This window comes from Rhinatrema bivittatum, chromosome 2 (assembly GCF_901001135.1).
Source record: "Rhinatrema bivittatum chromosome 2, aRhiBiv1.1, whole genome shotgun sequence".
NCBI lineage: Eukaryota > Metazoa > Chordata > Amphibia > Gymnophiona > Rhinatrematidae > Rhinatrema > Rhinatrema bivittatum.
This window is the reverse complement of record NC_042616.1, coordinates 20,173,299-20,187,412: the sequence shown is the minus strand read 5'-3', so window position 1 is coordinate 20,187,412 and position 14,114 is coordinate 20,173,299. Positions and strand designations below refer to the sequence as shown.

General features: G+C 42.0%; 1 protein-coding gene across 1 annotated transcript; it reads right to left on the bottom strand.

Annotated features, from left to right (window-relative positions):
• Positions 1-3,020: 3,020 nt before the first annotated feature.
• On the bottom strand, positions 3,021-13,265 carry LOC115083642 (oocyte zinc finger protein XlCOF6-like). Its single transcript, XM_029587580.1, has 2 exons — positions 13,212-13,265; positions 3,021-6,010 (listed from the first exon to the last, which is right to left on the bottom strand). Exons 1-2 carry the CDS (start codon positions 13,243-13,245, stop codon positions 3,429-3,431), a joined length of 2,616 nt encoding a protein of 871 aa, XP_029443440.1. The 5' UTR covers positions 13,246-13,265; the 3' UTR covers positions 3,021-3,428.
• Positions 13,266-14,114: the final 849 nt, after the last annotated feature.

Below are 14,114 nucleotides of genomic sequence, written 5' to 3'. Positions count from 1 at the left end.
AGGGCACTCTGGGAGCCGTGATCCTTCCTAGGAGGGATTACTGTATGTGACTGTTACAGGGCACTCTGGGAGCTGTAGTCCTTCCTAGGAGGTATTACTGTATGTGACTGTTACAGGGCACTCTGGGAGCTGTGATCCTTCCTAGGAGGGATTACTGTATTGACTGTTACAGTGCACTCTGGGATCTGTGATCCTTCCTAGGAGAGATTACTGTATTTGACTGTTACAGGGCACTCTGGGAGCTGTGATCCTTCCTAGGAGGGATTACTGTATGTGACTGTTACAGGGCGCTCTGGGAGCTGTGATCCTTCCTAGGAGGGATTACTGTATGTGACTGTTACAGGGCACTCTGGGAGCTGTGATCCTTCCTAAGAGGGATTACTGTATGTGACTGTTACAGGGCACTCTGGGAGCTGTGATCCTTCCTAGGAGGGATTATTGTATGTGACTGTTACAGGGCACTCTGGGAGCTGTGATCCTTCCTAGGAGGGATTACTGTATGTGACTGTTGCAGGGCACTCTGGGAGCTGTGATCCTTCCTAGGAGGGATTACTGTATGTGACTGTTACAGGGCACTCTGGGAACTGTGATCCTTCCTAGGAGGGATTACTGTATGTAACTGTCACAGGGCACTCTGAGAGGTGTGATCCTTCCTAGGAGGGATTACTGTATGTGACTGTTTCTCCAAGACAGAAAAAGCTCAGAGGCCTGGGTGACCTGTGCCCAATTTTTTTCCTCAACCCCTTTTCCACTTTCAGGTCCTAACTTCCCCTCCCCTAATCCTTTCCTACTTTCTCTGCTGATGCCCCATCCTCGCCTGCCCCTACCACTTGACAGCGCCAGCTCAGTCCGGACTCTTCCTCTTTACCCTCTCCCCTTTATTTTTTCTTATTTCCTTTAACACACATGCAGGAGCCACAGACAGGAGGTGTCATAAGCATGCCAAAATTAAGTCCTCACAAGACAATTCCCTTCCCCATATGTCGACCAGAAGCTCCACCCATACCTTGGAGCCACTCTTAAAACCATAATATCCCAGAAAGGCCCAGTAAGATGGAAGTGCAGGGACTCCAAGAAGGAGAATAAAGCTGCCAGCAAGGAGAAAGCAAAGTCACCCACTGAGCGGAAATCAAAACCTGGAACAAAGGGGGAGCCAAGAAGCTTTCCGAAAGCCTCAGACTCCACCACCCTCATCATGAGATACAAGGAGCACATCTCACTGAGGCTGAGAGCCCAGGGGAAGGGACCTCTGAGCATTTCAAACATCCACCAGAGGTCTCAATACCTCAGAGGGTTCACAAAGAACAACTTAACTACCCCATTGCTGCAGACAGAGAGGAAGGGGGGGGGGGGAGTTTCCCACAAGTCCCAAGAATAGATCACCGTGACTATTATAGCAGTCGCCAACCCCTCGGGAGAGACCCCCTCAAGACGATGTCATGCCCTCGACTCGGAACTCAACATGAAAAAACACATCAACCTATCAATCAAAGAGGGCTATTACAAACTCCAAGTCCTCAAAAAACTCAAACCACTACTATTCCACTATGATTACCGCATAGTACTACAATCTCTCATACTCTCCAAGCTGGACTACTGTAACTCCCTCCTGCTCAGACTACCTGCTTCTACCACAAAACCTCTCCAGCTGCTGCAAAACGCAGCATCCAGATCTCTTACAAACACCAATCGCTCATCACACATCGCCCTCATTCTAAAAGAACTCAACTGGCTCCCCATAACGCACAGGTCACAATACAAAATCCTCACCCTCCTGCACAAAAACCATCAACAACGGAAAAATCAAATGGTCTAAAGACCCTCCCCAACCCCACGATTGCCAGAGAAACCTGCGGTCCCAAAACACAGGTGTGCTTGCCATCCCCCACACAAAACTAGCGCACCTTCCCTCCACCAGACAACGCACCTTCTCAGTAGCTGGCCCCACTCTCTGGAACAAGTTACCCTCCCAACTCAGACTCAGACCCTCCCATACTCTCTGCCCCCTTGCCCTCCCCCCTCCAATGTCTCCATGTATCATTATTAAGACACCTTAATCTCAAGTTACAACTGGTTACATGCTATATTGTATATATTGTATCTGTTAAGAGGCACCCTAGCCCAGTTCTAAAATTGAATTTTCAATATCCAATCCTTAATGTTTAATGTTATATATGTTTAATGTTTACCCATTAAGGTTTAATGTTACAATGTATAAATAGTAAGACACCCCTGTCATACTATTCCAACTGTTATAATGTGAACAAATGTGATGTACTCCAACGAATGTTGGTATATAAAAGCAAATAAATAAATAAATAAATAAAAATAAATAATGTTTGGGTACTTACCAGGTACATGTGACTTGGATTGGCCACTGTTGGAAACAGGATGCTGGGCTTGATGGACCCTTGGTCTGACCCAGTATGGCAAATTTTATGTTATGTTCATATGTTCTTCTTTCCCTTTGTGTAATGGTGGAACTTCAGTCATTCCCTCCATTTCCTGGAATAATTGTCCTAGCTTAAGGACTCAGAAGGAGGCTTATTTGCTTTCATACTGCTCTTCATAAGGAAGCTTTTATTACAATCTCTTCATGAAAACAGTTTCTCTCCTGAGTGGATTTTCTGGTGCGATATTAACCTATCTTACATAATGAAACTTTTTTTCACATTCAGAACAGGAAAATTGTCTTTCACCAGTGTATATTTGCTGGTGACACTTCAGCTTTGCCTTCTGAAGGAAACTTTTTCCACACTCAGAGCTGTAACATTTATTGATTTAAAATCATTTATTACCTGCCCCTCCAAAGTACAGGGAAGGGTACAATAAAACATTCATAATAGTGGAGAAGTCACAACAAACAAAACAATACAATAACATAGCAACATAACATAGTAACATAGTAATGATGGCAGAAAAAGACCAAACAGTCCAACCAGTCTGCCCATCAAGCTTCCTATGGTAGTAACTGCTGCTTCATGCAGGTTAGCACCATGTTTCTGTTACGGTTAGTAACTGTTGCTCTGGGCAGATGACCCCCATGTTTCTGTTAAGAGTAGTAACTGTCGCTCTGTGCAGGTTACCTCCATGTTTCTGTTAAGGATAGTAACTGCCTCTCCATTCAGTTTACCCACATGTGTCTGTTAGGGGTAACAACTGCTGGTCTGTGCAGGTTACTCCCATGTTTCTGTTAAGGAGAGTAACTGCCACTCCATGTTAAGGGTAGTAATATTAGAAATTAAAACCAAGCAACTGTCAAACCCACAACAAAATTACTGCTAGCAACGTTTTTACAGAGTGAGCAGCTTTTTTCATAATTCATATAATGCTGCTGCTTGAATGTGCTTTGCTTTTAGACTTGGCCATAGAAGCAGTCCTGCACTTTTTCTCTAATGTCTGCATATCAGTACCCCGGACCATAAAAGTCAGGGCCCAGCATTGGTTATTGTCTGAATCCAATTCCCCTTTTGTCTCCCCTTTCTCCTGCTTTTGGTGCCTGTGTGGATTTTCTCATGTCGTGAGAGATTTGTCTTCCCAATAAAACGTTTTCCACATTTAGCACATGAGAACTTTCGCTCATCTGTGTGGATTCTCTGGTGAGATATTAATGTATACTTACTAATGAAACGTTTCTCACATTCAGAACATGAGAATGGTCTCTCACCAGTGTGTGTCTTTTGATGTCCTCTAAGCGTTGCCTTCTGCAGAAAGCTTTTCCCACACTCAGTACATGTAAATTGTTTGTTGCCTGTGTGGATTATCTCATGTCGTGAGAGATTGGTTTTCCTATTGAAACTTTTTCCACATTTAGTACATGAGAATGGTCTCTCTCCTGTGTGTATTTTCTCGTGATCAGAGAGGTATGTCTTCCTAATAAAACATTTTCCACATTTACTACATGAGAATGGTCTCTCCCCTGTGTGGATTTTCTGATGCAAGGTTAGTATATAATTAGTAATGAAGCCTTTCCCACACTCAGTACATATAAATGGCCTCTCTCCTGTGTGGATTTTCTGATGTAAGTTTAGTATATATTTAGTAATGAAGCCTTTCCCACACTCAGTACATATAAATGGCCTCTCTCCTGTATGGATTTTCAGGTGTTGTGAAAGGCATGTCTTCCTAATAAAACATTTTCCACATTTAGTACATGAGAATGGTCTCTCTCGTGTGTGGATTTTCTGGTGAGATATTAATATATTCTTCTGATTAAAGCTTTTACCACATTTAGAACATGAGAATGGTTTCTCTCCTGTGTGGATTCTCTGGTGCAAGGTTAGTAGATTCTTAGTAATGAAGCTTTTCCCACACTCAGTACATGAAAATGGTTTCTCTCCTGTGTGTATTTTCTGGTGTTGTGAGAGGTATGTCTTCATAGTGAAACTTTTACTGCATTCAGTGCATGAGAAATTTTTCTCTCCTGTATGGATTTTCTGATGTCGTGAGAGGTTTGTCTTTCTACTGAAACATTTTCCACATTCAGAACATGTAAATGGTCTCTCTCCTGTGTGGATTTTCTGGTGCAAAATTAGTATATGCTTAGTAATGCAGCTTTTCCCACACTCAGCACATGTAAATGCTCTCTTTGCTGTGTGGATTTTCTGGTGCCAGATTAGTATATTCTTACTAATAAAGCTTTTCCTACACTCAGTACATGAGAATGATCTCTCTCCTGTGTGGATTTTCTGGTGTCGTGAGAGGTTTGTCTTCGTAGTAAAACATTTACTGCATTCAGTGCATGAGAAATTTTTCTCTCCTGTGTGCATTTTCTGATGTTGTGAGAGGCTTGCCTTTCTACTGAAACATTTTCCACATTCAGTACATGAGAATGGTATCATTCTTGTGTGGATTTTCTGGTGTTGTGAGAGGTCTGTCTTCATAGTGAAACTTTTACTGCATTCAGTGCATGAGAAACATTTCTCTTCTGTGTGCAATTTCTGATGTTGTGAGAGATTTGTCTTTCTACTGAAACTTTTCCCACAATCAGTACATGTAAATGGTCTCTCTCCCATGTGGATTTTCTTGTGAGATATTAGCAAATCCTTCCGCATAAAGCTTTTACCACATTTAGAACATAAGAATGGTCTCCCTCTTATGTGCATTTTCTGGTGCATGATTAGTATATACTTACTAATGAAGCTTTTCCCACACTCAGTACATGAAAATGGTCTCTCTCCTGTGTGGACTTTCTGGTGTTGTGAGAGATCGATCTTGGTATTGAAACTTTTACCACATTCAGTGCATGAGAAATTTTTCTCTCTGGTGTGGATTTTCTGATGTTGTGATAGGTCTGTCTTTCTACTGAAACATTTTCCACATTTGGAACATGAGAATGGTTTCTTCTCTATGCAGATTTTCTGATGTGATATTAACAAATACTTACTAAAAAAGCTTTTTGTACATTGAGAACATGAGAATGGCCTCTCACTCGTATGTATTATTTTATGTTGTCTTAGAGCATCCTTGTACACAAAGCTTTTGCTGCATTCCGTGCATGGAAAGGGTTTCTCTCTTCTATGTGTTCTTAGGGGGATATTTAGATTGTTCCCCTGACTGATATTTTTCTCATATTTATTGCATAGAAATGGTGGTTTGATTATGTGGGATTTCTGGTGCAATATTAAATGTGATTTCTTACCAAAGCTTTTCCCACAGGAGTCACACAAAAAGGATTTCTTCCCTTTCCCCTCCCTCTGGTTGAGGTCTGCAGTCATTTGATCATTGTTATTACTCTGGAAGGATTTCTCTGCTCTCAGGTGTCTCTTATGCACAGGGATGACTGTGCTCTCCCTCTCACACTCAGTGACTCCATCCGGTGAATCTCCTGCAGTGTCTCTCAACTTCTTCTCTGATTCCTGCAGACTATTCCTTGTGTTTTTCCTGTCCGCCCCCTGAGAAATATTCTCAAAGTCATTTCCTGAGTGTCTTGGGATCAGTCCTACTTCCACAGGATATTCTTTCCCATTCTTCCCCTCCTCCTTTATATTCTGTGTGATCACATCACTTGCTGGTGAAAAAAGAAAACAATCAGGTATTAGTGACCATGCAAATATTTCTGATTCCATAATCACTGCTCTACAATTGTCACAAAATCTAAAAGTGAGAAGATGGAGAGAATGAGAGATAGAGAGGTCATGAATGTAAACGAACTTGTTGGAAACAAAGTGTATATTCTTTATAGAAAACGATAGAGGGAGAAAACGGGGATATGATAAGCTTGGAGAGGAAGCGAGTTGATGTTTATGTTTGTCACTACTTGATTAATCGCAATTAATTACATTGGTAAAACAAAGCAATGTACAAATAAAATCTGAACCAAAATGATAAAGGGGATGGGACTGCTCCCCTATGAGGAAAGGCTAAAGAGGTTAGGGGCTGTTCAATTTGGAGAAGAGACAGCTGAGGGGGGATATGATAGAGGTCTACAAAATCATGAAAGGACTTGAACAGGTAAATCTAAATTGGTTATTTACTCTCTCAGACAATAAAAGAACTAGGGGGCACTCCATGAAGTTAAGATGTAGCTCATTTAAAACAAATCAGAGAAAATTATTTTTCACTCAACACATAATTAAGCTCTGAAATTCATTGCCAGAGGATGTGGTTATGGCACTTAGTGTAACTGAGTTTAAAAAAGGTTTGGATAAGTTCCTGGAGAAGTCCATAAACTGCTATTAATCAATAAGGAATAGTAACTTGGGATCTATTTAATATTTGGGTACCTGCCAGTACTTGTGACTTGAATTGGAAACAGGATGCTGGGCTTGATGGACCCTTGGTCTGACCCAGTATGGCATGTCTTAAGTGGTTAGGGCAGTTAGTGTAGCTGGGTTTAAAAAAGGTTTAGATAGTTCCTGGAGGAACTGCTATTAATCAATAGGGAATAGCCACTGCTTGTTGCTAGCTCAGTAGCATGGGATCTATTTAATGTTTGGGCACTTGTGACTTGGATTGGCCACTGGAGACAGGATACTGGGCTTGATGGACCCTTGGTCTAACCCAGTATGGCATATTTTATGTTCTTATGAACAAGGCTAACAAGTAAAAACAAGAAAAAATATAACATAAAACATATCAAAATAAAACTAGTTTAAAATATAAAAATCACAATGCAATAAAACAATTTAAATGAATAAAATAAAACATCAAGATCAATATAAATAAAATACAAGATAAAATGGATAAAACAATGAGACTCAAAACGGTAGAGCAGAATATAAAAATAAAGAACAAGCAAAGCAAAGAAATTAAAATCAAGTAGCACTCAGGTAAGGGAAGGCTACTACAAACAGGTGAGCTTGAGTGCCTTCCTAAATTTCAAGAACTCTTTCTCAAGACGAATATTGAGTGGCAAAGAGTTCCAAAAGCAAGGGGATATTTAGGAAAAACAGATTGCTCTTAAACTCTCAAAACAAATGCTTCTAATAGAGGGCAGCACTAAAAGCTCTTGCTTTAACGATCGCAATGGACGAGAAGGTAGACAGGGGAAAATGACAGAAGCAAGGTAAGACGGTGTGCCCCAACACAAAACTTTGAAGGTAAGGATTCCTATTTTGAATTGAATATGAAGGGACACTAGGAGCGAGTGAAGATCAACCAAAAGGCGAGTGCCCAGATAAGATGAAAGTTACCATAAAGGGCCAAGGATGAAACTGATACTCCCAGCTGAGAGGAAGAGTAGAAGAGAGGATAGAAGAGAAGTTGAGATGTGATGACATTGACAAGAATGAAATGCTTTCAGGGTGAGAGATGATAACAATGAAGAGAAGGAAAAAGTTGAAAAGCAGTGGACAGGGCAGAAGACAGAATTGTTGGCGAGATTGAGAATATAGAGAAAGGGGAATAAGTTTGGTGAGGATTTGCATCAGAAAACGTTAATGTCATGGAGCCTCAAGGACCAAAGAGAAGAGAAAAATTATTTTCTGGAATTCACAATATGTAGCTGAGCCAGGTGGTCTCTGTGTCCTCAGGAGTCCATAAGTGAGACAGCCAGAAGTATGCAGACAAGCTGCAATCTCCCCAGTGTATTTGTGCATGGCTAAATATGTCACAGGGGTAATGACTGCTATGGAGGAATATCAGGCCTCTTGTATCCTGCTGTTCATATTCTGTTCTGTAACTGGGCTTGTGGGATCTGTAGTCCTGGTTCTATTCCTGTAGGCTCAGTCTGGGACCAGAGGGAGTGCTGCAAGCAGAACCTTCATCTGCAGGTGGTAAGTTGGACTTGCTGGGAAAGGCACTTAAATATTGAGAAAAAAAATTGTTGGAGGATTAAATTATTACTGGCTGTTTAAATTATGTGCAAGTTTTAATGTTAGTATTTGTTTGCCATTGTTAGAATTGTCTGTGTAGGTAGAAAATAAGACTTTGTTTAACTCTGTGAGCTGGTAAAAGTATTTGTTTGCCTTTGTAAGAATTGTGAGTTTGCAAAAGTCACTTATTTGATATGAAGTAAAAGTACACATTTCTGGGTAGCTGGTTTGATTCCCACCCTCCCACAAGAAAAATATTACTTTCAGTTCGTTCATTAATTTCATTGGGACCCAAATTTGTTTCATTAGTTTCAAAACAAAAAAATATGTGTTTCATTTGTTCATTCGTTTCTCATTAAAATCAATAGGCGATGCACTGCAATCCTTTTTGGGCTCCAGAAAAGTGGTTTTCTTATCAATTCTCATGAAACTTGGAGGAAGAAATTATCAGAAGGTGAAAAGAACTGCAAAGTATTTAGACTGTGGCAAAGTGGCACCAAAAGTGGCATAAATAGCCTAAGGCTCTGCAGAGGGGCAAAGGGGGTACCAGCACTGGCAGGAGTTCTCCAAGGCACCGTGAGAGCAGCAACGAAGCAGCAAGAGGAGGAAGGAAGCCCCAAGGTGCCAAAAGGGGACCCCAGTAATAGTGACATGAACCCTTGATGGCATCACGAGAGGCAGAGTGGCACCAAAAGTGGCATCAGCACCCTAAGGCACCATGAAGGGGAATGAAGCAGAAAAAGTGGGAGGAAAAATCCCAAGGCACTGCTAAAGGGACCAAAAGTCAGAAAGAATGGCATCAAGATTTCAAAAGAACAACAGAGGTGCACAGCAGCCCCGAGTCTGGCAAGAACACCTCAAGCTGCAAGAGCTGCAGTATAACAGGAAGGATCAGTGACAGGAAGAACCCCAGGGTGTAACATCTGGGCATGGCAGCAAGGCCGAATGGCACAAAGTCCCCGAAGGTGTAGCATGAGGGGCATAGCAGTAAGGCAGAGTGGCATGGGAGATGCCCGTCACTCTGTTCAAGCACATTTACTAATTGTCATAATCAGTACCTGAAAATGAATGGGATAAGTATCGTTTTCTAGAAATAAGCTTTGATTACATTCTCAGCTGGAACTTGATCTAGCTGCTGGGTGGAATAGTGATTGTCTTGTGAATCGAGCACGTTATCACAAGCAGGACATCTAAATGATTTCTCAAATAATTGTAATGTGGTTTTCCTGGAAAGTGGTGCGGATTCCCCATTCAGAAACCATTTGCCATATTCTGTAATTGTCTGTTCTATATGCTGATTGTCTGGTTTTGTATAAATTAAATCTGTCTGACAAACTCTAACCACACTCAGAATATGTCTTCTATGTTTTCTGTTCTGTTTGTATTTCTTCCTATTGACTGAGGGTTTTTGTGGATAAACCACCCTAGTATCATCAACAAACAAGCAGGGTATGAGAAGAGAACCAGGCTGGGACTGGAAGGAAAGATGAAAATGAAAGACTAAAATAGATGTCTTCGGAAGAGAAACTTGTATTATTTGACCATCTCATTCTGATCTGGGGACACAGCACCCCAGTATAACCAAGAAAGAAGATAACTAGAGTGGGCCTCAAAAGAGTGTAGCAACAAGTTTGGTATGAACCCTCCAAGGCTATATGAGAAGGGCAAAATGGCACCATGTGTGGTATAAATAGCTAGAGTACAATGAAGATGGAAGAAAGAACCAGAAGAGGCAGAAAATCCCTCTAGGGCGTGATAGAGGGTGAAAGCAACTGATAGAGTGGCAAGAAGAAACTAAAGCATCATAAAAGGTGGAAAGAGCACCCCAAGGCTCCAAAATGAGGGGCAAAGGGCAACAAATAAAGTGACAAGCATGCAGAGAGAAGGCAGAGAAAACTCCTTAGAGGATCCCTGATGTTATCTCTGAAGGATGTATTTGGCTCAGATTAGGTTTTCACTGCAGGCTAAGATGCTACTGACTAGAGGCATGAAATACTCTTTAGCCAGCAACTGTGCAATATTATATGATTCAGGAATGTAGGACATAATTCTCCTTCTGAATCAGTATTTAGTAATACTGGCTCCATTACCTCAGAAGTAAAAAGGAACACAATCCTGGTATTTCTGAGTGCTGCACCTCTGTAGCCCAGACCTTGACTTTTGCTGTGGTACAATCCATCAAAGGTTGAATATCCCAGAAGACCAATAATGGCAAGATCCATAAGGGTACGAGGTCCAAAGAAAATGTGCAAGAGACCATGAAACCATTAAAGTGGGGAAGTCACGTGATGCAGTGAGCATGGGAAGATACTTTACACAGTCTGAAGTTCTCTGGGATATTAAATCTCTTCCCTCACACAATCACCAGGGTTAGATGGCTTGGATAATACTTTTAACAAGTCCTTAAGGAAGATGGTTTCGAATTCACTAAAAGCCCTTTTAGAAGCTATAAGCGATAAGGGGTGTATGCCAGTATCCTTAAAGAAAGCAGCTATTGTTGTTATCCCGAAGATGGGAAAGGATTCCTTTATCTCCTGCCTCATATTGGCCTTTATCATTGTTAAATCTGGACATTAAAATCTTTGCGACAATTCTGGCCATCAGGTTCAAATTTATTCTTCCAAAATTAATTAGTAGGGATCAGGTGGGACGCGCTTATGGGCGAAGATCTTCAGTTAATATTCATAAGGTCTGTGCAACTTTGTCTCAGTGTCACACCGGAGTTATCTGTGACCCATTGCTTGTGAGTTGTGATGCCGAAAAGGCTTTCAATAGAGTGGCATGGTTTAATTTTTGTGTGACTTCGCCTTTGATTCTGTATTTGTCCATGCCGCAGTCTGATACCTGATCCCTTTGGCGTGGCCTTATTTATTTGAAAGCTGACGTGCTTTTGGATTTTCTGGTAGAATTTTTGAATTTATACAGCCCTTGTTAGCTAATCCATGTGCCAGGATAAGTATAAATGGCACTTTCAGAGATCAGTTCAATTTATATAGAGGCACAAGACAAGGTAGTCCTCTTTCCCCTTTATTTATTCTGTTGAGCCTTTTATATGCAAACAAAAATTCTCCTTTACTAACAGGAATCCAAGTGAACAAGGAATCTATTACATCCCTGTTGCAGATTATATTCTTTTATTGCTTTCCAATGCTACAGTCCCCTTACCTGTTGCTCTTACGTTATTCTCACAGTACGAGGACATATCTGGCTTTAAACTAAACTTAGACAAAACTGAAGTGTTAGACATAATGGGTCATCTTAAAGGTAATTGATGGAGTTTTCTGATTAGATGGGGCCCTGATCAAGTTAGAGATCTCTCCATAGAGAGCCCATATATGTTGGTATGGTCTTAATTACAGTCCGGTAGTTAAAAAAAATTCCAAGTTAGGCTTGAGAGCTCCCACTTTCTGCCAAGGTAGAATTGCTTTGTTTAAAATGATGCTGGACCCTCAATTATTGTATTTAATTCAAATGTTGCCCATGCCACTTTAATCAAACTAATATTTTTAATTAAGTCACCTGTTTGGGAGGCTTTTTTTTGGAATGGGATAAAGGCCAGAATTTCTTAGAAGACATTATCTGCCCCTAAGGATAAGGGTGGTATGGGAGTTCCAAATTTTCATTGTATTCCTTAGCAGTCTCAGTGAGGGTATTGGGCGATTGGTTGTTGAATCAGAACAACTTTACCGATTTGAAAATAGATTGCAGAATCGGACCAGTGGTGGTAATCTTCTGTTATTGACTTGGACTGGCTCTGGACCCTTCTCCTTCTTTGCTCCTGGACCGGCTCTCAACCTCTCTCTGGACTTTGACCCTTGGACCGGCTTTGGACTATCTTTTGATGTATACTCCTAGACTGATCACGACCTGCTGGAGGCGCCAGCCGTCTGGAACCCACGACCTGCAGGAGGCGCCTGCATCCAGACCATCTTCACTCTTCAGGGAGTCTCCTAAGTCCCAGCGGCCATATCCCTACGGGCTCCTCCTGGGGCGGGGATCACGAGCCTCCAGGGTGAAGTCTTCATCTAAACATCTTCAACAGGCCTTGCCATCCGACGGTAGAGACCGAAGAGGGTTGATTTCCTTTTTCGGTAGCGCTGACTCTACCTCGGAACAGAGGTCCACTTTCTGAATCATAACATATACTATCTAAATGGATTCAGCATGATTCCCCAATGATGGACTTTTGGCATGCTGAAATGCTAATTGTCCTAAACATTGATCATCGCACATGGATTCTCTCCCCGCAGCGGAAGAAAGTGGCCTTCTCAAAAATCTGGGGTCCATTCAATGAACACCTCCCAAAAGCATTACAAGGCAAGTACGGGGAAGCTGTTTGATAATCTTCTTGACATGCCTTTGCGAGCAGCAGGAAGTGGACATCCTTGGGTACTGGTTTTTAAATTGATGGCGACTGTTAACTCTCTAGCATGCGTTAAATCGCCTCTTCAGTGTTATGTTGGATAGAGGGATAGGGGATGGTTGGGGGGGGCAATATGATAACTACGATACATGGGTGTAAACATGGTCAACTGTTCATGGTTGTTGAAAATGTAATAAAGATAAATATATATATATATAGTTCAACTATTGGAGATCTGTCGACTACTTGTGATCTGAAATGGCCACTGTTGGAGACAGGATGCTGGGTTCGATGGACCTTGGTCTGACCCTGCATGACACTTCTTATATTCGTAACTTTATGGAAGCTCAGTAGCAAGTGCCCTCAGGTGAGATATCAAAATATATGTAAGTCTGTTTTGTGGCTCCTTATCTCAGCAGAAACATGGGATCAATAACTGAATGACTGGTCAAGTGAAAAGACCCAAACAACCAATCTCAGGTACCGGCCCAGACTCAGAGGAATGCAGGAGTGGAGTAAGGAGAAAAAGGACTAATAATCTTCAGTAAATCAGTTTCTGGGTCTGTTAAAAATGCAGATAATGCAATCTTTACCTAGGGAGATCAGGATTTCATAATTCTCCTTCATCACCTCCCTGTAAAGCTCCTTCTGCCCTTCATCTAAATACCCCCACTCCTCCTGGGAGAAATAGACAGCAATGTCCTCAAACGTCACCGGCACCTGAAACACAAACCAGAAACACTCACTGACACGTGGAGGGACTCAGCGTGCATTAGATCTCAGCTGGATTTATTCTCCTCACATTATTGAATAGAGGATGAAAACTTTCCTCTCCTCCAGGCACTGTCACACTTTTTCTCCTTTGGGTAGTTGCCTAGAGTCAGTTTCCTCCATGAACCCTAGAGCCTGCAAATCAAACTGCAAAGAGATTTTCTAATACCAGAAACACAGAATATCAAATGTCACTGCCTGAATAAATCATTATATAATAAAATGGAAGCTTAATTTGTGGGGAAATAGTCTGGAATAGAGTTTCTCCACTATTTCTTTTCAGATGCAAGAGGCAGAACAGCAGGGTCATTCTGCTCCAGTGCCTTCCCTCTAGGCATCCTGCAGGGAAAAAGGGAGGAGAAAGAGCTGCTTTGCTCCCTAATCAAGCCCCTCCCCTTCCAGGAATCCTGCAAGGAAGAAGGGAGGAGACAGAGCAGAGAAAGAGCCGCCCTGCTCCCTAATCCAGCCCCTCCCCTTCCAGGAATCCTGCAGGGAAGAAGGGAGGAGACAGAGCAGAGAAAGAGCCGCTCTGCTCCCTAATCCAGCCCCTCCCCTTCCAGGAATCCTGCAGGGAAGAAGGGAGGAGACAGAGCAGAGAAAGAGCCACTCTGCCCCCTAATCCTGCCCCTCCCCTTCCAGGAATCCTGCAGGGAAGAAGGGAGGAGACAGAGCAGAGAAAGAGCCGCTCTGCTCCCTAATCCAGCCCCTCCCCTTCCAGGAATCCT